Source organism: Salmo salar, chromosome 24 (genome assembly GCF_965601325.2).
Source record: "Salmo salar chromosome 24, fSalSal1, whole genome shotgun sequence".
Lineage (NCBI taxonomy): Eukaryota > Metazoa > Chordata > Actinopteri > Salmoniformes > Salmonidae > Salmo > Salmo salar.
Genome location: NC_138314.1, coordinates 7,597,892 through 7,625,458, shown reverse-complemented (window position 1 = coordinate 7,625,458; position 27,567 = coordinate 7,597,892). Strand labels below are relative to the sequence as shown.

The 27,567-nt window shown below is 44.3% G+C and overlaps 1 protein-coding gene across 2 annotated transcripts in view; it reads left to right on the top strand.

Moving 5' to 3' along the window:
* The first annotated feature begins 751 nt into the window (after positions 1-751).
* LOC106585191 (ephrin-A5b) overlaps positions 752-27,567 on the top strand; it is a 117,305-nt gene continuing 90,489 nt past the window's right edge. For both annotated transcript variants that reach the window (XM_014171127.3, XM_014171126.3), the window contains exon 1: positions 752-1,867. In XM_014171127.3, the coding sequence (XP_014026602.1) occupies positions 1,743-1,867 (125 nt within the window). In that variant the 5' untranslated portion in view covers positions 752-1,742. The remainder of the gene's footprint in view (positions 1,868-27,567) is intronic.

Here is a 27,567-nt window from a genome sequence, read left to right as displayed (position 1 = left end):
AGTTCACTCTACTTACCTTATAAAATAAAGGTGCAAGTCTCACTAGCTAACATTTAATATAATGTTTTATACATCTTAAATGTCCTATTGTGTCCTATACTCTCTGTAAAATACATATATAGTATTGCCATAACATGTTTTCATAACCTCTGTAGTCGGACTTCGTTGTGCCAGTTGTACTGTAGGAGTAGCCTTGGTTGATTTTCCTTGTCTCCACTACGGGGCGTCTGGGCGCTGCATCGATACCACACTGCAACAAGTTGGATATCCATCCGCTGTGGAGGGTCATGTCATCATGGAGAAACTCTGGATGAAAAATGTATTGTTGCAGTTTGTTTTTTTTAATCACAAGATAGCTATAGACCCGGGGCTACAGATGTGTGTCAAAAGAACAGGAAATGTGTTGTGCTCGATTCTATTCTGAGTTAATGAGATACAAACACACACACACACCATTATCGGTCCAGATCGTAACTCGAACCTTGGTCTGTGTCCGTTTGCTCGGTAATGAAATAGCCCGCGCGGTGCGTTAATCAGTGTGATCTGACAGGCTATATCTCGGTCCCTGTCCTGAGCTCCTTCTCCCAGTGCAAACGATACTTCCAGCTACCTCATAGTAATTGAATTAGTTCGGTTGGAAGGGGAGGGGCTTTTGCTTTGTTAGTGTGACGCCCATTCAAAATTCAAACCAATGGGACTATCCTCCGTTCGGCTGTAACCGAACCCACTTTCTGGCTGCACCGGGCTGCCTTTGCTCTCACCGTCCCTTTAGTCTCGTCCCGTTGAATCTAAACATCAGGGGAAAGAAGCACATGAATAAAGCGTGTTTTATTTTTTCTCGCCAATGCTTATATATGAAGAGGATGCAGTGGAATGCTGCCATTTGGGTTCCGGGTAAGGAAGCGTCTCTACTGTCACCCAGCAGTAGCGCATGAGAGAGGCTCGGAGGACGAGGACGGACTCCTCCCCACCCCCTTGACACTTCCAAGACAGCGCTGAGAAAGGATAGCTGCCTTTTTCGGCCAGTCTGCGAACGGAGCAGAGACACCGTTACGAAAAAAAGGACTAGACTACAATCGGGGGTTGCCTATATGGCTTTCCAAAGTTCCATCTCTGTAAACGTGGACATTGAAGGACACGAGCTATAGGGGGACATTGGACACATATTGCTCCTTTTCCTTACTCAATTTTGACACCGATCCAGCTCAGCGCATGACCGTACAGAGACTGCTGTAGTCTGTTAGAGGGGACTTCTAACAACTGTTTTATCGTTATTTGTTTGATATCCCTATGTGTATATTTATGTGAACATATTTTGTCTGGCCTAGGAGTAATTTTTACGCATACTGGAACCATCAAACGGATGTCCCATGAACATATTATACAACTGAACCAGACACTGAACCTGAAGAGAGAAGCACTAACCACAGTGACACTCGCATTTGATAACTTCACCTGCTACTGTCGTCAAATTAAGTGTGATTCCAATTGACCAACGAGGCGTCATCTCTGTTGCAGGTTGCGCTATCAAAGCCTCTCGCACCTTGGGGCAGGAGATAGCGATTTTCTGTTGTTGAATTGTCTTGCCTATTTCTGCCATCCATAAACTGCGACAGAGGACAGAAAAGGCACACAAATGTAAACAAGAGAGAGCATCTCTCCTGCTGAAGTGTACCCTAAACTGACTGACGCCGCAGTCACCCCGCATCGAAGAGGAATACGTGCCGAACTTTGCTGTAGTGATGCTGCAAGTGGAGATGGTGCTATTCGTCTTTCTGGTGATATGGATGTGTGTATTCAGCCAGGAACCCAGCTCCAAGGTGGTGGCCGACCGCTATGCCGTCTTCTGGAACCGAACCAACCCCAGGTAGGTGCCACTCAGAGCGGACAGTGGGGCCGAAGCGAGTCGATGTTCTCCACACGGGCCGCCCAAAACGTTTCGGTGGATAAAATATATAGACCGATGGCGGTGACTTTTATTTAAGGTATAGATTACTGCCTATTGGACACATCACTCAGATGGGTTATATTTCCCAGAAATGTGGGTAGGCTATTGATGCAACAGAACACAACCTGTGCACACCGGGTTGGATTTAGGCTAGCCTATTTGGGATATATGCTACACTGAATTGTATACAATCAACAGTAATCAAACTCGTCAAGTTATCAAATCTGTCATCTTGGCATATAATAAGCCTTCGATGTGTTACCCGAAAAGCGCACTGTTGGGGAGTAAATTCGCGCGTGTTCCAGTACCAGCATTCGGTGTTAACTGAATCTAACCCCCACCTAAGAGTGGGCGCTAGTGCCGGTTTTCTGGATAGACACCGGGTTAAATCATGGAACGTTATTTCATTAGAGTAAGCCTGCTGTTGGCGCATGTAGGATAGCGCGTGGATCATTGCGTCGTTTGGACGGCGTACTCGCGTATTTGTAGCCAACTTCTCTCATCTTCGAAGGAGCGGAATTCCACTCCAGGTAGCAAATGCTGGTCAAACATGGCACCATGATTAACCCAGATTTCGTATTTGTAAGAACAACAAGCGGGGTGAAAAGGGGAACCACTCAAGTCTTTAGGCCTTCAGTTTATGTATTGGCACTAGTTGTAGCCTATCGGCACATTTGCGGATCCCTCTTACAATTTTGAAGATTATCAGAAATCAATAGGCCTTGCCCACTCAATCAGGAACAAAAAGCTTCGACAGGCTGATATAGGTTGGACTTCATTTCGTCTTTTAATTTCTTGTCTTTTCTTTTGATCATGATATGAGCTGTTCACCAAGGATTTATCCAATCCACTTATTGTTCTCATTCGGAAAACATGTTTTAATCCAATGGAAAAGGTAAAACTCCTCTGGATTTCCCCCAAAAATCTTTTCACCTACTTAGAATTATTATATCATTATGCGACTATTTTGGTTTATAGGTTTAAGTCATAGATATGTAATTAATAGCCTATGTAAATGGTGTAATTCAATTGGAGGATGACTGAAAAGTCCCAAAAAGTTCTGAAAGCAATCAGTTTTGCTGCACTAAAGTGTTCTACTTCTTGCGAGTTTCGATAGGTAACGTTATTGGCATACAGTCTAAAATCACAAACATTCAAATAAATTGATGATCAAAATAGGAAATGTAGAATGTATCCACCAATTTATTAGCCCACGGCCAGGTAGTTCGGGAACTGTGACACTTCTGCTCCAAAACCATTGTGCTCGCAATGATAACCTATTTGAGGGATACATTCATAAACAAAGTTCCAAACCACATTTTGCACCTAAAAAACCCACTTAATGGATTTCGTTGATGTAACGAACTTTAGTTTCTTGAATATTGAATAAAAGACGTTGGACATCCAAGCGTGCATGTAGCTGTTAGGATACATTATAATCTGAAACTTTTCCACAAAATATGGGTGATATCAACAAGAATTGGCCAAAAAAAAATGGTTTTATTTTCGTGGAGAAAAAATATTTGTATCGAATAATTTAAAATAATATTGAAATTGATCAAGAGAGAAAAGAGTTTTACAAACATAGTTATTTATAGGACTAAGAAGATGTGTGTCCAAGATGTGTATTCATCATATTCATGAAAATATCTATCTGTATTGAGTGGTACAATAAAGCACCAATGTAGCAGTATTACAGTGAGAATAAGGTCAGCGTAGGTTGACCTTTAGATTTCCTTGAACCCATATCATAGAAAGTCTAGCTATTGCCGTTTTCTACAGAGTACATGTAATAAAAAAATATGTTTACGGAAATAAATAACATTTTCTGGAAAACTTTAATAGCAGACAATCACACATTACATAGTCAAAAATATGTTTACTTATCATATTTAGCTTATTTTATGTGTTATTTTAACTTTAAATGAGTATTTATGACTTTCCTTTTCACCATTAACTCTGGTCTGAATATTTCCAATGCGGGTTTAGCTGTTCACTATTTGTTGTTTGAAGCCCCTAAGCTAATTCTCCAAATACATTAAAAAATAAAGTCATTAATTGTAGCTAAGCAGACGTTCTTGTATAACTATTTATATTCAGTTTGAAGTTTGTGGGAAGAAAAAAAAAGATTAATTGCTGAGAGCAATTAGTGGTGATGGTCCAAGTGTAGGGTTCAGCATAGAGGCCTACTAGAGCTGGGGTTGGGCTGTTCTAGCTGTAGACTAGAGATCCCCAGTGCAGATACACTCCACCGTGACTGTTGTGGTCTAGCTCTGCACTCCAGCTTAAGCCAGTTGTTTATTTGTGTGCCGCTTTGTTCAATACAAGTAACGCAAAGTTGGGTTGTATCTGATGTCTTACGCTGATAGACACAGTTTCATTAGGGTGCACATTTTTCACAACGACTTTGACTGGCGGCTCTGCGGACCACTTGATTCACTCCAGATGGGCTGACCGTTTACTTAGTTCCAGGGGAAGAAAAAAAATAAAGACACAGGAATTAAAACGTTTGAGTAAACTCACTGTAAATCTCTGGTTGAGAGCTGAAATTGAAGGGAAGAAAACTGTCTGGAGAAGTAAACTAGGCTTCAATACATGCTGAACTTGTGTGTCATTGTAAAATATGAGAAATAGATTGTTTCCCTAGCCCCTGTCTTGTTTTTGAAGTCCTGACTAGCCCGAGGACAGGAAACAGGTTTTGTGAAAGGGTTTAATAATGTTAGTCATTCTCTTCTACTTACACTAATCAAGTTTGTTTGACTCTCAACCCTATAGGGCAGAGTCAGAAAACTAGAACAAGGAGAGAGATAGAGGAGAGTAGAGATCTTACAGATGACTCAGTAAATAAATATGTCTTCTCTCTGTATGTGGTGTATGGCGTATGTTCTCTGTATGAAATATTACTCTCCGAAAGGGGATTGTGGCGAAATCATACAGCCCTTAGTTATCTGCTAGCGTAGGTGTTTACTCTCAGGACTTGGGTGTACAGTTCAGTGGTGTATGGTACCAGACTGTAGGCTTTTGTGGCCCTTTTGGCTCAAAGTGAAGTGAGCATTTAGATGCTTCACACCTTCGGCAGGAGACTGGGAACCTGTAACTGCTTAATTACTCTGAATCTCTCTCTCTCTCTCTCTCTCTCTCTCTCTCTCTCTCTCTCTCTCTCTCTCTCTCTCTCTCTCTCTCTCTCTCTCTCTCTCTCTCTCTCTCTCTCTCTCTCTCTCTCTCTCTCTCCTCTCTCTCTCTCTCTCTCTCTCTCTCTCTCTCTCTCTCTCTCTCTCTCTCTCTCTCTCTCTCTCTCTCTCTCTCTCTCTCTAACGTCCTTAAGGAAGGGACACAGTTTTGTCTCAGGATTCTTCTTTCTTTCTTTCTTTCTTTCTTTCTTTCTTTCTTTCTTTCTTTCTTTCTTTCTTTCTTTCTTTCTTTCTTTCTTGAGTATTTGGTGTAACGAAGGGAAGTTTCTCTCTCAGGAGGTCCCTGCTGTCCTGCTGGTGAGAGCCCCCCCCCCCTTGCTTCTCCTCCTTCTCCTCCCCCTGTCCTCTGTAGCTGTGGATCTCCCTCTCTCTCTCTTTCTCTCTCTCGTTCTCACACTGGGCCCAGAAAATGAATGAATACAATAAAATATTTCAGGAGTCCCTTCATGGACCCAACTAGGGGTGCTTGTTAGAGAAACGCACACAGTCTCGCGGAGGTCGCACACACGCACGCACACAAACACACACACACACTCAGAGACTCACAGGCACACACAGAGGTCACACAGCAATACAGCACAAAGCTAGCCTATGTCTGCTGGAGAACGTTGAGGCGTGTGTGTGTATGTGAGATTTACCAAACAGTCATGTACTGAACTGAAATGGTATTATTGACCCCGACCCTGATCGGCTGGCCTCCCTTATAGCTCTTAGGCCACTCTGTGCATGTACCGTTGCTATGTGAATAATGGGTTGGGAGGTCACCGAGGGCTTGTTCCCTCTCCTTCAGACTCTCATAAACATCTGATAATTACAGCTCACTCGGTTGGACGTCTCATTACCTGTCGCCGAGCCGCGGGACGTGACAAACTGTCTGTCACTCTGCATGTGTGTTTGTCTGTGTGTGTGCACCGTGTGCTGACTACACTAACACAGGCACGGTACATGTTCAGACTGTCGAGGGAAAGCGCAGTCTCCACACCCCTTGGTCCATAACTACGGAGAGATAGGAGACTAGTCCACGCAGGGGGTTCAAAAGCCAACAAGGCCTTATTTATTTACATTACGGAAATGTTTTGATTAAAGTTCCATGTCTTATTTAATAACAGATATATTCATTTACGTGGAAGGGATATTTTAGATGAAATCCCACACCCAATGTAACAGTAGATTTGAGTTTAAATGAATTTGACCCCAATGATCTACACACGTTATCCCATCTGCCCTATCGCTTCTCTTTTTCTATACCCTCTGACTTATTTTCCGTCAGTTGTTTTCTCTCTCTCTCTCTCTCTCTCTCTCTCTCTCTCTCTCTGACTGAATGCTGATTAGTTCTCGTTAATGGCCTCTTGCTCTGTCGTTCTTTTAACCCTGCGGCGTCCGCAAGAGCACGTTCACTGCGGGCGCAGGTTAGACTCAGCAAGGACAGAAAGAGAAAGAGAGAGACGGAAAGAGAGAGAGACAAAGAGAGAGAAGGGAAAGATGGCGTTAGAGGGATACAGCGAGGAAGGGAGAGCGCGGTAGAGATACACAACGTACAAGGTGTGATAAATGATTAAGATTACGGAAAATTATGACGTGAGAAGAGAATGCTTTGTGATATGAATGTGAATTACTTTTTGCAGGGGCTTAATAGCATTCCCTGCCTTTTGATAACAACAATATCTTTCCATTTCATGAGAGCCTTTTGAAAAAAACAGTGCAGTGTTTGAACAAGTAACCTCTGTGTATTTTTTGACTTAACTTATTACGCCGTCATGACAACAGTTTCATTTCCTACCTCTGAAGTGTATCCATTGTGGGCTGTTATAATGAAAGAGAGGAGAGACCACAGTAGGGGGTGGGGTTTCTGGTAGAGAAGGCAACACCACACATCTCCGTCAAATGTGTGTGGGATGTTCTTCAGTAAGCACTGGTCCTGCCTCTCGGCTCTGACCCCATTAGAGATGCCGTGCGGCGGGCGGAACAGTCAGCTTCACTGGGGTCTGTGGATGTGTCACTCCTTAGAGATTATATGAACTTGCATGTCATTGTAAGGGAAACATGCATACATAAAATACAAATAAATAAAAAAAATAAGCTTTTTGAGAATTTGTTTTGCTGATTGGAATTGTTTTTGGTGAATTTTGAATTGGTATTTTGCGATTTTCGCGTTCTTACATGAAAGTTAATTCTGATCGATTGTTGTCCAAGTTTAACAGTGATGTAGAGAAATGACATGAATTTGGTACATCTAAGAGAGCAGAAAAAATGTCCCCAAACTATTGTAAAAAAAAAAAGAAATCACCCTTGGAAGCTTGGGTTATTTGCATAGCACTGGCAGGGTCTACATGGCACATACTGTACTGTGGCCTTAACTCATTTCAATGACTCACTGTGGACCTTTTCCCCATTTCAATGCCCAGTTTTGTGCTTTGTTTTGAGCTTAATCACTCCAAGGTCAAGTGGAGTGCTGTAACTCCGCTATCGGCCAGCCCTTCTCCATTTAGCTGCTCACTAACCCTCAGCTTTCACAGGAACGCTATAGCTTTACTTAGAAACAATAAAGTATTAACCAGCTTATGCAACACCCACATGTGTCTGACCGTATACTGTACTTTTGTAAAATTCTGTCACTTATATTGATAAAAATAACTTTTTCCCTGTCCGGTTTCCCTGTGTTTCTCCTCTATTTCCACGGGTTTGTTTTATTAAGCCCTAATGCTTTCTATATCCCCCTGGTCTGAGTTTAGTTTCTGTGTGTCAGGGTTCTCCAAGGTATAAGAGACAGGGGAGTGTTTTAGGGTCTGTTTATGGGTTTACTCTTTAAGAACTGATTCTGTACCAGTTCTCCCTTTCCCAGTTCAGTAACCTTTACCTATAGACCTAAACCACACAAATGACTCTGGATCAGTTCCTAGGGGTAGATGCCGTTTATCATAAACACGTTGTTTTTTGTTCTTGCTTCTCTAAAGCTCTGAATCGGAATTGTAGAATGATGTATATTCTATGCATTCTATTTCTATCGGCTTCATGCCTTTGTGTCTGAAACTGTTGAGGCCCCCCCACCCTCAACCCTCCACCCCCCTTGCAGAATAAGGCCCCCACCCGCATTTGCAGAGTAAGCCCCCCACCCGCCTTTGCAGAGTAAGCCCCCCACCCGCCTTTGCAGAGTAAGCCCCCCCCCCGCCGCTCTCTCTGCCCACCACCACCACCAACCCTCTGGCCTTTTATTAGGAGGTCTGGAAGCAGCTGGTAGTGGCATGGGGTGCTCTGCCTTCCCAGACCAGATGTGGGCGCTATTGTGCAGGTCTCTTACCCCTTAACCCTCATCCCCCCCCCCCCCCCCCCCCCCCCCCCACAACTCCAAACCCTGACCTGTCAATCATTTATCAGACACTCTTGTCCTCCAACCCTCCAATCCTTCCCATCCTTGTCCTCACTGCTCATCTTCGTCTGTTTAGTGTAGGGTGACTGTATGGGTATATGCAAAGGTTTAGATTTGGCTGTGGACGGGTTGTATGGAATTTGCAGTAACTCAACATTGCCACCCATGGCACCAGTTCTTTATGCCCTGTGCCAATATAGAGAGAGGAGTCCAAGAACATAACTTGGATCTTATGCTGCGTGTCTGTTTTTGGACTTATTCAATTTATGGGGAAGTCAGGCGTATAGCTACATGGACATAGATATGCTAATATATTTTTTAAATTGAAACCAAGAAAAACAAATAGATAGATAGATATATATATATATATATATATATATATATATATATATATATATATATTTTTTTTTTTCTTTTGTTGAGCTTTTGATCAAGTGTAGTAAAATGATTTATTCATTTATTTGGGTATCAACCAGCTCATTTAGTCTTGCTTGATTTGTTTTCTGTGTTCCGCTGTTAAACTCATTTACGCTCCAAGTTCAATCGCATTTTGACGCAGTAACAACATTTGCATGAAAAGACCAGAAGGGCATGATTGAATGATTGATTTTCCTTTTTGTCGTCACAATTTACTGTGCAACTGGAAAATGTGACGCGACCGAGACCAACCGATTTGAAAACCTTGATTTTACCAGACCCATTTTCCACAGATAATTCCTTTCATGGTACACTGACTTTGACCATTCACAGACGTTTTCCTTATTTAACTTTGGGGGGGGCTTTTTGGCTTGGCGGGGGAGGGAGGGAGTGGATGTTGTTCTAGCTGGGGAGCAGTGTGGAGAATGGATCCCAAAGGACGACACATCTCCAGCTCTAGAATAAAGAACTAATTGACAGTTGTAGCCCGTCATAAATGACTCATGAGGTAATTTCTCAGAAGTGACAGAGAGAGAGAGAGAGATTGTCAAATGGTTGTGCTGTGTGGTCCATTTTCCTAGAGAAAATAATGTAGCCCGACCCGTACGCTCTAGTTCCGAGGCAATAGATTCCTGAAGAGTCACCAACGTTAGAACAGATTTCACTTCTCCCCAGTCTAACATTCACAGTCTGCTGGGTTTACTCCCTAATGTCCCTTTCCATGAGTAGAGCCCATACATTACTGCTGCTTCTCGATTGGCAGAATATGAAATTCAGGAAGGAAATGTTAGCACACCTTATTGTACCATGACTCCTGGTGCTTGGATAAAAAATGCTGGATACGTCGTTGCTGCACAACGCTAAGGCAACCTAGTGTATGCGAGTGTTACCGTATCGTCATCCAACAGCCTTTTATAGTACTTCCCCTGGTGTTGTCACAATAACAACATTTTACATAGGATACGATACCAGGCCAAGTATCACGATGGTGGGAAAGAAATCAGTGGCGTAGCTCCAAAAAAAACTGAAATTCACACTTCCAGTCAATACAGCACATTGAATTGAACTTCACGCTGGTCAGTGTATAATGGAAAACTGCATAGAATGACTGATTCGCTGATATTTGCGGAGGCCTACCTGTGATTTGGCTGGATGAATGGAAGGTAGGAATATACATGCATAAGGATCTGCATGTCATTGTGTCAGTACGGGGAAAATACTGAGAGAATGCTGAGAAAGCTGAATGCTGAGAGAAGCAGGTGAGTGAGGGCTGGTAGGGGATGCTCTGGTTTATTACAGCTGCCAAATGTGATATGTGCATGAAAGTGAAGTGGATTTAATTGGACCTGCGCATACAAGAAACTGGTGGCTTTTGCTTAAATTCAACTGAATTTATTTAAAAAAATAAACAGACTTTATAACCATTTTATAACAGACACCAGCAGGTTATTTAGATTGGTAGGGCTGAAAGGTTGGTGGTATCATATGAAACGCTACTAAGGTATTCTAAAATGTTGGTATCAGTATACCGTGCAACACTAATTTCCCCACTCAATTCCATTTCCCTAAACACAAATACAAGGAAACAAGGTCTTTACCTCGCTCTGCCCCGCTGCTTGAAAGGGAGAGAGGAGCCACAAAACAGTTAGGCCACTTCCAAACTAGCTTCAAATACAACCAGCACAACCCTCTCTCACTCCACACACACACACACACACACACACACACACACACACACACACACACACACACACACACACACACACACACACACACACACACACACACACACACACACACACACACACACACACACACACACGCACACACACACACGCCGGGTTCTGACAGGCTGAAAGGCGGTCATTGTTCCTCCTCTCTCTGTCCACTCTCTCTCCACGGCCAGGACTGGAAGTATGCATGCACTTAAAACGGAGGGAGAAAAGGAGGGAGGGATAGAGGGAGCAGTTGGAGGAGTTGATGAGGGAGGGGTGGGGGCACAGCTGAAGTTGTAGCATGTTCACGGAGGAGCGAAAGAAAGGGGGAAGAGGAGAAAGGGGAAGGCAGGGTCTTATAACCGAGGGCGACAGTGAGGCTGAGGAGAGTGGTGAAGAGGTGGCCCCATGTATACCCCTCACACCCTTCGGTTTGTACCCCTCTCATCACTCCTTTCACGCCTCCCTTTCCCTCCTTCCCTGACTTTCTACTCTAACTGCCTTCTTCTAGCCTCCCTCCCTCCATTCCTCCCTCTGTCCCTCCATAGAGCTAACTAGTTTCCCTCTCTACTTTCTCTCACGTTGCTACCTTATTTCCCATACAGAACTAGTTGATTAGCTCACTTCCACACAGGGCTGGCTAGTAGCTCCCTCCCTCCCTCCCTCCCTCCCTCCCTCCCTCCCTCCCTCCCTCCCTCCCTCCCTCCCTCCCCCCCCCTCCCTCCCTCCCTCCCTCCCTCCCTCCCTCCCTCCCTCCCTCCCAGTGATGGTGGGGTAGGATGGGTCTATGCAGAAAGGATTAACCCTTCTCCGATTCAGGCCACATGTTTTGTTTCCCTTTGTGTGTGTGTGTGTGTGTGTGTGTGTGTGTGTGTGTGTGTGTGTGTGTGTGTGTGTGTGTGTGTGTGTGTGTGTGTGTGTGTGTGTGTGTGTGTGTGTGTGTGTGTGTGTGTGTGTGTGTGTGTGTGTGTGTGTGTGTGTGTGTGTGTGTGTGTGTGTGTGTGTGTGTGTGTGTGTGCGCGCGTGCGCACGCGCATGAGAGAGAGACTGTGGAGTGATTTCCACTTACAATACCACTATCATTGGGATATATTTTTTAAAGTAGTTCTTTTCGACCCACCATTATTTTCTTCATCCGTTGTTTGATCAACTAGAGTAGACTCCTTTTACTCCTCTGTACACCAAATCTTGTTTAGAAATGGATTCTACCGGAGGGATTCTGATTGGCTTAGCTGTATCTCCCGCGCCCTTCGGTTTGATATGGGTTGGATGTTCGAGTGCGTGAGCAGAAACCCCCTGTATACAGCAGTGTTACAACAGACCACAGCACTATTCTATGACCTCATTTTCTACCATACAGGGGAAGCAATTAATCCACGGAATGTGTGTTAAATCCTATCCTCACCCTCTCCTCAAGGCCCAGCTTTGGTTCCCTGGATAATCCAAAACATTATCCCAGATAACCAAATATGACACCCCAACGAACATAGGGCACACACACACGTACAGTATGAGCGTATGCGCGCATACACACACAGACCCCCCCCCCCCCCCCCCCCCCCCACACACACACACACTCAAAAGTGTCTTAGCTCTATTTAAGAAGTAGAGTTCATCTATTTTGTTTAGCTCTAGTTGCGGTATTTATTCTCCATGTTTATTTTTTACCCCCCAAATCTCTTCAGAGTGAGTGTGGAGTGAAGCCCCTATCCCGGGCCTTTGAATCTAACGTTACTACCCAGGGTATTAACCATGGAGTCACTGAGAGGCTTAAAAAGCCATCAGCTCATTGTCCTGTGACACAAAACCCCTTCCTCTAAAATCCCCCATCCCTCTCTTCTTTCTCTCTTCCTTCCCTCCCTCCCTCCCTCCTTCCCTCCTTTCTTAGAAAGCCCGGGCATTCCTATTAATCAGTTTAAAAGGCTAATGAGATAAGAGAGACTTAAGGGGAGCCCCCAAAGTGCCCTAAGCCTCCAGGATAAACAGAGGTGATGAACGTGGCCTGGGGCTACAGCCTCCTGTATGTGTTTTTTTAAGAATCGCTACACTTTAGTTTTTAATACCCTTTGTTTGGTACAGTCCAGTCAGAATTGAGAAATGCAGTACTTAAAATATATATATATATATATATATATATATATATATATATATATATATATATATATACTATATACTATATATATATATATACTATTTACTATATATATATATATATATACACACGTTTGGGGGAAAGAGGGGTGTGGTGGAATGATGTTTGGGGGTAAAGATATATGGAATCGTAGTTGAGACTTAGCTGGTTGTTTGTGAGGTGTGTGGGTGTTGTTTGAGAAACATGCCTTTTTCGTTCCCCTCTCTCTTGATCTCCATCTTGCCCCTCTCTTCCTACCGGCCTTACAACCCTGGCAGCTGCTTCTCTCTCTCTTTCTCGCGTGCATGCTCTCTCCCAAAGATTATTAGTCGATCTGTCAGTAATCATTTCTGGGTTTTGGGGGATCCTGCTGGGGTGACCCAGCGTGCCCTGTGTTAGGTTTAGGCCCAGTGTTGTGGCTGGCCTGGCTGACTGACGGCTGGCTAACACGTTACTGTATCATTTGTGTCGGTCTTTGTGGCTAGCCAACCCTCTCTGTGCATTCAAGATGGCTAAGGTGAATGCAGTGATGGTATAGGAATATTACATGCTCTCGCTCTCGCTCTCGCTCTCGCTCTCTCTCTCTCTCTCGCTCTCTCCCAGACTGAGACAGGGCCATGCGAGTGAAAAAACATGGCGGCTCAGCGAGGAGAAATAAAAAACGTGGCGCCAGCCTTTTGAGCAGACACAAAGAAAGGGGTAATGCTGGCAGCCATTCTTTAGCCAAATTATACAGCCTTACATGACAAGAGTTTTGGCATTTTTAACTGTATATAAAATGGCCCGAAATAAGAGACGTGTGATTAAAGGAACTGTGCGGAGTGTAGTCTTCCTAAGAAAAGAAAATAATCTCAAATTCATCTGTGATTATCTGCCAATATTTCACCAGATCGAAGGTGGGTCCGTCACAGAGCAGAAATAGACATGAGAGACATGAAATAATGCAATTTGATAACAAAACAAGGGCATTCTGACTTTATTTGATTTAAATGTTTGCAGCTGTACTGTTCTAAACATTTTCTTTCGGCAATGAATAGGCACACATTCTTGTTTCAGACGTAACGTTACGAGTAACATTTTTCTCTCTGTGGGGTTGGTTCTTGGTTTTGAAAAGGTCTCTTTGGAATATACAGTAGGCCGACTTGAGTTCCTTAGAACACGGAACACACAGAACACCAGTGTTCAAGGGTTTCAGAGTTCCATAGTTCCGTCTCACCTGCTGTGCTCTGTACTCCTCACTGACTCCACGTCAGTCCTAAAACACGACCGGAGACAATCCAGTTAGGATTAAATGGGGGGGGGGGGGGGGGGGTATGGCAAATGGAAACCCAAATAGTCAAGATTGCAGGAGGTTTTTTTATTTTCCCAGAAATTAACATTGTTGGAATGGCCTCATTGCCTCATTAGGGCTTAAGTTATGCTGTTGTGTTCCTCGTATAATGAATATAATAATAGGACCAGTGTCTTGAAACAATTAGAAGTTTAAAGAATAGGAACGTATTTTATAAATCATGCATTTGCAATGAGTATAATATTTTTTTACTGTAATTGTATTTAATTATTTACGTAAATTGAAATCTTTTCCATTTTATTTTTCTTATTTCTTATTTATTGTGGGGTTTATTAATATTTATTGTTATTCACACTTTTTTTTATTACCCTTCCTTCCTTTAAAATGTCAATTTCATTTACTTTTCATTGTCAATTATTATTTGAAATATATTACATTTGTTGTAATATTTTTTAAACAACTACTGTATATAGTCATATCACTGCTATACAAATATATTGTTTTTTTTCTTCTTAAAAGTAGGAATTTATATAATGTTTAAAAAAGTTGGAAGATTTCCACTTGCCCCTGTCTTGCTTATTTTAACAATGAAAAAAACGTCATATTTAGGCCTACCTTAATTGAATAAATTATTTCACATGAAGCTTCTATTCTTTTTTGTTTCATTAATACACATAAACCGTCACAAAATATATCCAGACTGGAGCTTTCATTAGTATTTTCGCATTAGTACCAACACATTTTTTTAAAGGGAGCATTTCAAAAACTCTATACAATAACATTTAGATTTGTTTTCGATGATACAGCTTGCCGCTTGCAGCTGTATAAAGTTAATTATTTTCACATGATGAGAGACTTGACGGGAAATGTGCTAAGCTAGATTATTAGCCAGTGAGGTATAAGAGATAGAACCTTTCCTTGTATTGGATTGGAACGCAACCCGCTCTGTGCTTGGGGGAGGACGATTAAATATTTAGAGCTGTTTGCGATCTCCAGGTCGAGCTGTACTTGCAAACCTTCGCACGCAATTCTGGGGAATCGAGGTCAAGGCGGACATGTTTGAAACCTTGAAGGTGACAGACTGTTGTCAGTCTCAGGACTCTGTTCGTCATGTGGTTTGACCCTGACTACCCTTATGATACATATTATGTACGATAATTCACTTTTAATGAGTTTTCAAATTGGCGTATTGAATGTTGCTGTTGAAAATGTTGTTTTATATCACCTTTACTTTGAGGATGTCTTTGAGTGGTACTTTTAGTTTCCTACTTACTTCCTAGTGAGACCCGCCATTTTCAAATCGGACGCCATTTTAAGTTAATGTTTCAGAGCAATTTTTATATGAATGTCTTCCGTTGACTAATTTTTTTTTTCAAGGTCCCAACTTTCCCAGATATAAAATAACATGGCAACCAAGTAACTAATCAACAATATACTTGGCATCACCAAACAAGAGGCAACACACATGCTGTTTTACAGCGTCATATTCCGAAGCCAGAAGTGTCTGTCTGTGATTTCACCTCTCATTGACGGGTGTCAATCGCTCAGTCCCTCAACATATCCTCCACCCCAATCTGATAATGAGCAGAGGAACAGGGGAGTGATCTGATCTTTAGTAATGCAGTATCCCACTCTCCCCTCACCCTCACTCACTCTTTCTGTGACAGGGAGAGGCATTCTTATATTAGGGCCTGTTCGGCTTCCCTCTGTCCGTGGTACATTAACGGCACAGCGGAGCAGAACTCCCCCTGCCTGTATCAGTGGTAAGAGGGACATGGCACGGAATCAGGCTGAATTATTCACACTCATAATCGGCCTTTATGTCCCGCCGCCCGGCCCCGGCCCGGGCACCACTGTTATTCTAGTGCATAATTGATAGCGCTCAGAAGTGGAAAAGTTAGAATAGCAGAAGTAATGCGAAGCGAAAGTGTAGTCAGGCGGCGGCGGGAGTGGAGAGGGGGATTGGAGTAGAAGTGGGGAGGCAGACAGGGAAGTGGGTTAGGGCGCTGTTGCACAGAGCTTGTGTTAGCCTTTATCAGGCTTAGCTGGGGCTAGCTCGAGGATCGCGTGTGCAGGCCAGCCTGAGATGGAGGGGGAGGAATGGGGTCTGAGATGGAAGATGAGAAGGAGGAGACGGGGATCCTGTGTAATGAGTGTTGACGCTGAGCTGGGCTGGAATGTCGTCTCTCCCCGGAGTCAGAGTCAGATTCGCGACTGGACTGGGCATTTACTTCCCTTTTTTACATCCCACCACACATAACCCAGTCTGGAACGGCTTGGGATTAGAGCACTGGAGCATTTGTTACATTTTGTTACTGGAGCATTTGAATGCTAAAGTGTCACAAACTTTAACTACGAAAGTCTGATGAGGTAAACATTCAGAAAATACTTCTCTCGTCTTTGGGATTTTTGGAATGTTTCGTTTCCTCAATTGCGAGCAAACCAATCATCTATAAATGATGAACTTCATTCAATTGTCCTTCAGATATATTTATGTGTGTTGGTGTTTATTTTGGAACCCCTCCAACACACTTTCCTCTGACTCCTACTGTACTGCACCACAGGCAGGTAGATGAGAGAGGCATCGACATCACATTACAACCATACGATACAGTGATCGATAAACTGAAACCTCCGGAGAAGAGTAGTTACTGGCTGAGCTCCAACACCAAACAGATGCTGTCCATTGAGAAATTGACTGAGATAACCTCCTGAAAATGTTTTAACAAAGCAATTCCCATCTAGGAAAAAAATTGCTGGCTGTTAAATTCTTCCTTTTAACTGATTGTACCTGACTCGCCCTTATCTTCCTATCTTTAGGTCATTGATCTATTTCACAGCGTCAACTGTAAGACTACTGGCTTTAAAAGACACCCTCAAGAATATTCCTCCTCTATATTTCCCTCTGTCTTCTCTCCCAGTCGGTGTGAAATGCGTATCCTGGCCACGGACGCCCACACTTCTCAGGTGGAAGCTGTGAACATGGCCTCAGGTGAAACCTATTTTACACCTTGCTGACCCTTAACAAAGGCCGCACTAACTGCTGCCTAGCACGCCCTTTGTGCTTCGATAACAAAGAGCTTTAGCTGTTAAAAACCCACAACCTGTGTGCTGCAGTGGTAACCTGAGATAGCTTTCATATCAGAGGTTGGTGGGAAATGTTTAATCCTCTGCTCGAAACCCACCAACACACAACACTTAGGGATCATGCTTGGTAAATTGGCCTGCTTTGATAGGGAGATCAGTTGGTAGTAACTGGAGAGACTGGGGGTTGTGTAAACAGACACTGAAGAGATCTGTAAAGGAGAACATCTGGAAAACAATACAGATCTCATACATACAACCGGAGCTGTGCATGTTCAGTACTTACACTACATGTCCAAAAGTATGTGGACACCTGCTCGTCAAACATCTCATTCCAAAATCATGACCATTAATATGGAGTTGGTCCCCCTTTTGCTGATACAACAGCCTCCACTCTTCTGGGAAGGCTTTACACTTGCTTCCATTCAGCCACAAGAGCATTCGTGAGGTCGGGCCCTGATGTTGGGCGATTAGGCCTGGCAAAGGTGTTTGATGGGGTTGAAGACAGGGCTCTGTGCAGGCCAGTCAAGTTCTTCCACACCGATCTCAACACACCATTTCTGTATGGGCCTCGCTTTGTGCACGGGGGCATTGTCATGCTGAAACAGGAAAGGACCTTCCCCAAACTATTGCCACAAAGTTGGAACCACAGAATTGTCTAGAATATCATTGTATGCTATAGCGTTAAGATTTCCCTTCACTGGAACTTAGGGGCCCGAATGATAAAAAACAGCCCCAGACCATTATTCCTCCTCCACCAAACTTTACAGTGGACACTATGTAATGGGGCAGGTAGTATTCTCCAGGCATCCGCCACACCCAGATTAGTCCGTCGGACTGCCAGATGGTGAATCGTGATTCATCACTCCAGAGAAACAGTTTCCACTGCTCCAGAGTCCAATGATGGCAAGTTTTACACCACTCCAGCCGGCGTTGGCATTGTGTATGGTGATCTTAGGCTTGTGTGCAGCTGCTTGGCCATGGAAACCCATTTCATGAAGCTCCCGACGAACATTTATTGTGCTGACGTTGCTTCCAGAGGCAGTTTAGAACTCCTTGGTAGTGAGTGTTGTAACCGGGGACAGACGGCAGTCCCGTTTTGTGACCTTGTGTGGCCTACCACTTTGCGGCTTAGCCGTTGTTGCTCCTAGACGTTTCCACTTCACAATAACAGCACTTACAGTTGACCTGGCCAGCTCTAGCAGGGCAAAAATTTGACTAACTGACTTGTTGGAAAGGTGGCATTCTATGACAATGCCACGCTAAAAGTCACTGAGCTCTTCAGTATGGGCCATTCTACTGCCAATGTTGCTATGGAGATTGCATGGTTGTGTGATCAATTTTATACACCTGTCAGCAATGGGTGAGGCTGAAATAGCCTAATCCACTAATTTGAAGCGGTGTCCACATACATTTGGCCATTTTGTGTACATAAACACACATTTGATGTGTGTAGTCATGCATACATCTGGACATTCTTGAACAGACGAACAAGCTTTAACATATACCGTACAGTACATCGCATAGACAATCTCCCTTGTAGACACATGAAACCCCTGTAAACTGATGCAGGCTAGACAACAGGATCGATACATTCGATTTTTAACATTTCATTTTCAACTAATTTACTATTTTAGATATTTTGAGTGGCAAAATGAAATCACAAGTTTTACAGGTGTGATTGCGTCAAAGTGATGTTGTCCCGATCATAAAGGATTTCAGTGGAAACTTTTTGATATTTACTGCACAGTATGAGTACCCATATATCTGTAGTGGAGTCCAACTATAAATTCCCTTTGATAGATGTACCGTACACGCCATTATAGTTTAAAAGGAAGCACTCTGTCCAAGCTATATATATATATATATATTTTTTTTTTTTTCCAACAACACTTTTATAATATATAATATATTTGTATCTATCGCCGGAGTCACTACAATGTGCCCATAAAGACGTCAGATGGAAACATTAGCAGCGATACATCTGGGAAACTCATAAAGCCGATTTACGAGTGCACTTAAGAGCCATGCACCTACCGGAGCCATTCTGGAAAGATGCAGACTGAGATTGCACCAAACTCTCCCAAATTACCCTCATTTAAAACTAATGTACAAGAAGATCGATAAATTCTCAAATTAGCATTAATCTTGATTTTTGGGTAGAAGATTATATGATCACTTTTTTGTTGTTGTTGTTCTGATTATATATTTTGTAGGCTTAATTAACAGAAGACTTCATGCACAAATGTGGCGATTCAAATGGCCATTGAATAATATACTGGAAGGCATATCTAAAACCATAGCAAATGAAATGCTTACGCAAATGATACTATAATAGAAATGATATCTCTTAGATTATGTGCATACATCTATTTTATTCCATATTTTAATCAATTTCATGAAATGATTTCCTTTGATGTCAGGGATAACACAGCCACATTTACAGTATCTAAAACTGTAATATTCATAGATGTATTCATTTGATGTCTTTTGACCTCACATTATGCCACATATGGAGAGATCAAAAAACACTCATGAATATTGCATTTCTACATAACTGTGGCTAAGAGTGTTAATTTCAAGACAAGACTAGAATATTGCAGATGCCTGGTTGTCTCAAATAGCAATAGAACATTTTTAATGAACAGAAAATTCAAGATCAACCAGGGTCATCATTAACTGCACTGACCTGTAGCAAGCACACAACATTTCTCTGGTTGTCACCCTGTATAATCTAGTCCTCTGCAAACAGAAATTAGGAAGTGTGAAAAGGGCCAGCACGCTTGGTTGCGCTCATATACTTGTTTACTTACAGCTTGGCTCAGTATGCTCGGGCTGAAATGCTATCGCCATTAGCAGGTATGGATTAGTTCCCCTCTTCCTTGCTGTGAAGTTAATTGAGGGAATCTTCCACCCACAGCGGTCTGGGTTCACCCTCAATCTGCATGCAGTGACGGCGTCCATTTAAAAAAAAGCCATACACAGCTTCACTTTTAATTTGACTCCAGTCTTCCCCTCTACACCAGATGAGAGTCTCAGATAATAATATAATATATATTCTGTTCTTTTTTTTTTCCCCCCCTGAGATGTTAATGTAAAGTCATTAACAAGATATAATGGTTAATTATGCTATCCCTAATTAGATTGTATAGTAGTTAGTTAGATATGTTACAGTCTTATTTTACATGAATTATTCCACTAATGGTTTGCTTAGTAATACAATGAATTAGCAATTAAGCAATGGAATTTACAATGACTTTTTTTTGTTGTAATTTCTTCTTTTCCATATCTCACTCTAAATGCCTTATCGTGCAACACATTCAAATTTAGCTGAGCTGGCTAGTGTGGTTATCATCACACGATACCGTAAAGTTCAACTCACACGTCTACCGCATGTCTGACGTTTGGTGAAATTCCTCACATGGCTGTTATTGGAAGTCTAATGTCTTTTTTTAATATGCAAAGTGTGCGTACACTGTTGCAATGGATTACAGTTTATCAAACAGCCAATTAATGATGTCACCCCCTGTTGAAGAGCTGTCGGGATCACAGCGATGCAGTTAGGAATAAAACTGTTCGTTTATGTACACTGTTAATGCCTCCTCATATAAAACATATTTAGAAAGTACAGACACATACGTACAGACACATACATGCACTGATTATGCTCTTCATTTGATAGTGTGTTTTTGTCTTGGTGGGTATATTTTTACAATTCCAGTTATAAAACACGGAGATAAACTCATGAAAATGTTGTTTGTAAGACAATGACAGTTGGGAGTTATTGCGTGTGTGCTGTGTAAATATTTTATTTTCCCATATCTGAGCCCAGGATAATTCTTACCCTCCCGGCTTTGTTTTTCTATCTCTTGACAAGTCTCTTAATTGTGTATTTTTCCGGTATTTTACTAACCAGTAATGATTTTATAGCCGGTTGTTTTATACGTGTGTCCAAACGTGCAGCCAGGGGAAGATTTAGTGTGTTGCCTCCATTCGGCAGTGAGCTCTAATTGGAAGGTCAGGGGGACGTGTTTCTCCGTAACACAGGGTCCAGCAGATCCCCCGCTTACTGGAGATTTAAAGGTTATCTAAACACTGCCTGTGACCTAAAGAAAGAGAAAAAAAACATTCCATCATCAGATATCGTTGTTTGGGGGATACATTTGCCTTCCTCTTGTTAGTGCTAGGGATCTAATGTATTATCGTTCAACACAGTTCCTTTTACAGGGTAAAGGCCATGTATACATGACAACACATATTAATAAAAAAGATTAACTCCAACATATATCACAGTTTGTTTTAATTACTTAAAATATATATATATATATATATATATTTAATAAAAGCCAACGTGGAATTCTTTGAAATTATTAGTCGTACAACATGATGTGAATTTGCCTCCAGACATTGTGGGGGAAAAAACGGTAGAGGTTAGTTGTTTCTTTGTGAAGGTCACTCTGTCTTAAGTTTACTTCCCTGGAAGTGTAAGAATGCCCTTTTCAGTCATCTGATCTTTCTCCGCCATTTTCTTTACTAGAGCAGCTGTACTTAGTATTGTACGGCGGTGTGTGTGTGTGTCTGTATTCAAGGCTGTACAGCATGCCAGGAGTTAACCGTAGCCAGGATTGGGGGGCTGTGGGGTGTGTGTAATGTGTATGTCTGACGGGCTCCCCTCCTGCATTCTGTGCCACATTTCGTGTCTGTCACCGGGCCCTCTCTCACGCTTCCCTGGGCCTGTGGCGTAGAGCTGGCGTTGATGGGGTTTGGGTGGAGGAAGGCGGAGGGTGGCGGGTAGAGGGTGGCGTCGAGAAGGTAAGTGCCCGATGTCTTGAGAGTATGGTCGGGTCTGGCTCGGTCATGTGGGCCCCGGAGATGTTTCCCTGGATGGTTCTTGGCACGCGATGCTCGGAGCATGCGCACACACACACTCCCTCATATTATACACGATTATAGACACACAGACACACACACACACACACACACACACACACACACACACACACACACACACACACACACACACACACACACACACACACACACACACACACACACACACACACACACACACACACACACAGACAGAGCCCGCCTCTCTACTGGAGTCGGGAGCCAATAGAAATGTTGCGTTGCTCTCTCTCTGTGCCCCCTGTCACCGTGTAGAACCTCTAGGATCTGATCTGGGAAGACTTAAATCAGGCTCTGTCCCTCTCGCATCATGTGTGTCTTAGATCTCTTATGATACATCTACATCGCTAAATAAGTCCTATACTCCTCATCTAGCGAACTCAGCCTTTCAGTTCTTTCTCTTTAAACAGTTTGTTTTGGGGTTTTTTAATTCCCGAATACCAGTCCCTTCTGCGGCGGTGTGTACGTAGGTGTGATAAAGACATGTTTGCCCCCTCTGCTGTTCCAATGGCTGTGTGGTCCCCTCCATCCCTGTATGGTAATAGAGCAAACCACAGGAGAGGGTGAAGGTTCTGCAGACAAAGGGAAAGAATGTGCTGAGCAGAGCAAGGCTAGGAGAAGGGATGGAGGGGGAGGTGGAGAGAGAGAGAGAGGGGGGGAGCACAGTGTGACCAGAGCTAGACTAGCATGATTAGGGCTGGATTGTAGTCCTCTCCTCCTTTTTTCTCTTCTTGCCTGTATATGGAGATGACTGGCCCCTATTAAAGCATAGATAATTGATTTTCTAATCCTTTTCTCCTCCTTTCTTGTTGTAATACCCTTGTGCCATTACCTGCCTCTCAGAGCACCAGTCAATACAACCTCTGCATCTGTGTGGGGAGAAAAGCTTATACAGGTGTTGCTACTGGACTGGCACTTAGCCTCCTTCCCTCCCATTCTTCCTTTCCCTGTCTCTCATTTTCACTCTCCTTTTTTTTCTCTCTCTCCCTCCTCCCCTCTCCCCTGCCTTCCCTATCTCCCTCCTCCCCTATCTCCCTCCCTCCTCCCCTCTCCCCTGCCTGCCTTCCCTCCCTCCTCCCCTCTCCCCTGCATTCTCTCTCTCTCTCCCTCCCTCCCCCCCTCTCCCCTGCCTTCCCGCTCTCCCTCCCTTTGCTTCTTCCGCCCTTACCTCCCTCCCTGTGAAAATATGTAATGTGGAGAGGTGAAGAAGTTAAGAGATTGAGAATGCATTTACAGCTCAGCTCTGCTCCCCTCCCTCTGCCCCGCCCCGGATGTGATGAGAGTCAAAGAGTGTGTGTGTGTGCGTGTGTGTGCGAGTTTGTTTAATAAAGAGTCTGAGAACCTGGTTGTGGGTCAGTGGTGTCTGTAAGAGGTGGCGGTGAGAGAGGACACGCGTGGCAGGGCTGGACGGTGTCCATTATGACCTTTGACCCCTAGGGAAGGTTGCAATATACATGCAAAGAGGAGAGCGTCCTGTGTTGTATCCTTCGCCGTGTGATGCTCATACTGCCCTTGTGAGAGACTGAGAGAGATTGACACTGTATTAGTAGATAGACACACACACACACACACACACACACACACACACACACACACACACACACACACACACACACACACACACACACACACACACACACACACACACACACACACACACACACACACACACAATACATGTGGACATCCAGAGGGACCAGGAGGACAGACACACTGAGCCACAGAGACGGCGGGATGAGGGAAGGCTTAATGTGTAAAGCACCTTGCTGTATGGGATGAATTTAAAAAAGGATGAGCGGAGAGGGGTGAACGGAGAGAGCGACGGGACTAGGGAACACATAGAAGGACCCATTTTGAGATTGGTATAGAATATTGAATGATTGAGTGGTGATAAATATTGTATTTGTTAATTTGTTATAACTGATGCCCACTATTTAAAACACAGGCACACACACGCATACACAATATCTCCCTCTTTGTGTCTGTGTTCCATTGTCTGTGACTCAGTTCTGAAGTGAGTGACCTTGTTTCTAGGCCTGAGTTTACTACCCAAAATAAGATAGAGAGAGGGATGGCGGGAGAGAGAGAGAGGGATGGCGGGAGAGAGACAGGGATGGAGAGAGGGATGGCGGGAGAGAGAGAGAGAGAGACAGGGATGGCGGGAGAGAGAGGGATGGAGGGAGAAAGAGAGACAGGGATGGAGAGAGAAAGAGAGACAGGGATGGAGAGAGAGAGAGAGAGAGGGATGAGGGAGAGAGGGATGGCGGGAGAGAGAGAGAGAGAGGGATGGCGGGAGAGAGACAGGGATGGAGAGAGGGATGGCGGGAGAGAGAGAGAGAGAGAGACAGGGATGGCGGGAGAGAGAGGGATGGAGGGAGAAAGAGAGACAGGGATGGAGAGAGAAAGAGAGACAGGGATGGAGGGAGAGAGAGAGAGAGAGGGATGAGGGAGAGAGGGATGGCGGGAGAGAGAGAGAGACAGGGATGGCGGGAGAGAGAGAGAGGGATGGAGGGAGAAAGAGAGAGCAAAGCGGTTTGTCTTTCAGCAGGGTGTGGTTGGTGGGGTTTTCTGGTGGCGTTTGACTCTGTTCCATTACCCATGATGCTCCACTGGTGCCCGCTCAGATCAGACACCATCTGGTGGGTGGCATGACACCCTGCCTCTAGTCCTCCTTCTCTTCCCCTCCCAGCCTCCCATCCTCCTCCTCTACCTCCCTCTCTGCCCCTCCAACCAACCCTCCCTTTGGCCATTCCTCCCTCTCTGCCATCCCTGTCTCCCTCAATCCATCCCTCTCTCCCTCTGTCTGTTTCTCTCTCTCTCTCCCCTCTCTCTCTCTGCGTCTGTCTTCCCTTTTATCTTGTCCGGCTGTTTGTGTGAGAAAAGGCTGTTATTATAGAGATGCTCCCTCCACCCTCTGTATCTCCCCCCTCTCTCTCCCTCTGTCCTTCTGGACTGGGTGTTTGGGTGTGAAAGAATGTCATTAAAAAGATGCCCCCTCTCCTGCTGGGAGTAATCATCTATGAAAGAGGACACATTAATGTTAGCTGTGTGTGTGTGTGTCCGTGCTTGGGGGCTGGGATCTCGGCCCCCTTTGTCTCTCCTGTCGCCATGCCGCCTCTTTCCAAAATCCTCCCTCAAGGTCACAGTCATTCTGCCCAGTCTGTCTGGACTGTGTGTGTGTGTGTGTGAGTGAGTGAATACGGTTCCATTTTCCTTTGTAACACCCATGCACACCGCCCTATTATCCTAATCACACATCCTCTGTAACCACTGGCAGAGAGTGTTGAAACAGAAAGTGTTTCCATCTTAGTTGGCTTTAGTCTTGAATGTACCATTAAGCTCTCAATGCCATTTCGTCACAATACCACTGAATATGAACACATCAGCCAAGGTTACAGGCACAGAAAAAGAGCATCAGTAGCTAGTCTTCCATGCTCTCAGTCTCACTACACAGCTAAAAGAGACCATCTTTCTCCCATGTTGTGAAGGCTGCTGTATGTGTCAACACTATACCGAAGAAAAGAGTTGTGTGTGTTTGTGTTCCTTTGTGTCTGTGTGGCTTTCCTTTTCATCGGTCCTCCCGGGGTTCAGGGCTCTGAGGCTGTGTTCTTAAGGTCAGGGCTGACTCTGTAGGAGAGAGGTCACTCATCAATGCCATCCCTCCATCCATCCCTCCATCTCTTTTTTATAGATTCTCTCCTGTTCCTCTGGGTGGTAGGGAAGATGGGTGGTGGTGGGGGGGGGGGGGGGGGGGGTGTCATCCACCATTTGCTTCTATTCATCTATGTGTGGAGGCTCCGGTTGAAGGGGCCTGACGGTGGAAAGGTGGCCCAGGACCCCCTGCCCTCACTGGGCAAACTGCTCCACGGCAGTCCCCTGAATGGCCACGGAGGTCACATAGGAAAGAGATCAACAAAAAAAAAAGGGAAAAAACATTCTCTTTCTGTTTCTGACATTTCACTGACTGCACAGTGTGCACATTTGAAAGCCCTGAGCATCGGTTAAAGAAGGGGAAAAAACGGTAGTCTGCAATCCTGTCTAATCTTCTCCAATCAATACAAATGAAGAGTTCCTCCGAAACGGCTAAATGAGAACCCACGAGGTATTCTGCTGCTAACTCTGATTGAACTGAGATAGAGCTCCTCTTCTAATGAACATGGTCAGCAGACACAAACACTTATGTATTCATTTAACCTTTTCTTTAACTAGGCAAGTCAATTAAGAGCAAATTCTTATTTACAATGACGGCCTAGCAAGAGGCAAAAGGCCTCCTGCGGACACGGACACGGACACGGACACACACACACACACACACACACACACACACACACACACACACACACACACACACACACACACACAGACACACACACACACACACACACACACACACACACACACACACACACACACACACACACACACACACACACACACACACACACACACTGGCATGGCAGTTGACCTGTGATATTCTGTACAGCACTGTAGAAGGCCTTACATCAGCTCAGAATAGGTGTGTGTGGTTATGCACGTGCACATAGGGCTTTTCAGCTAATGAAGGCGTTATTTCCCCCCCCCCCCCCCTTTATATACGGTGATAAAGTGCACTCCCATGTGCACAGATATGTGTGTATAAATGAGTGTGTGTGTGTGTACTGGTGTATGCCCTGACGGATGTAACAGCAGCGGCATCATGATAAATGACAGTTCAGCCTCTCTGCCTGGCCTAAGATGTACGGATGATATGTTGTATGGGCTTTCTGACAAACCCTCTGTTTCACAGCCAGGTGGGGAAATCAAGCAAATGATCACTTTCCTATTCGCTCACTGTAGGCTGCAGCCGACCTGTATCTACTGCTAAACCAATCAAACCCCATTCTCTCACACACGCACACGCGCAGTAACCTAATAAAGATGCATGCTATTCCACTCACCTTGGCTGGGGTGAAGGGAACGGCTCATCTAAGAGTGGCGATGGAAACACTATACCCTCTCATTTGTCTTGCTATCTTTCCTTTCTTCCTTCTTTTGGTGTCATTTGCTTTTGTGGAGAATGAGACGTGACGGGACACGACTGGGTGTTTCCTTAATGTGATAATGAAAAGGTCAGAATTACACACGGAGAGAGGGAGAGAGAGAGAGGGAGAGAGAGAGGGAGAGGGAGAGGGAGGGCGAGAGGGAGAGGGAGGGAGGGAGGGAGGGAGGGAGGGAGGGAGGGAGGGAGGGAGGGAGGGAGGGAGGGAGGGAGGGAGGGGAGGGAGGGAGGGAGGGAGGGGGGGGAGAGAGAGAGAGAATATGCATGGTTTCTGTCCTATGAGGAAGTGCATGGGGGGAGAGAAGGGAGAAGAATGTGAGAGAGAGAAAGGAAGGAAGCATAGCTACATTATCCCTACATCGCTGGTCTTGTTTGAGTCATTGGACTCTGTGGAGCAGATATAAGGTGATTAGATCAGTCATATTAAACAGTCGTTTGCATCCAGGATCATTTTTCAGCCCAGAAGGAGCTAGAAGC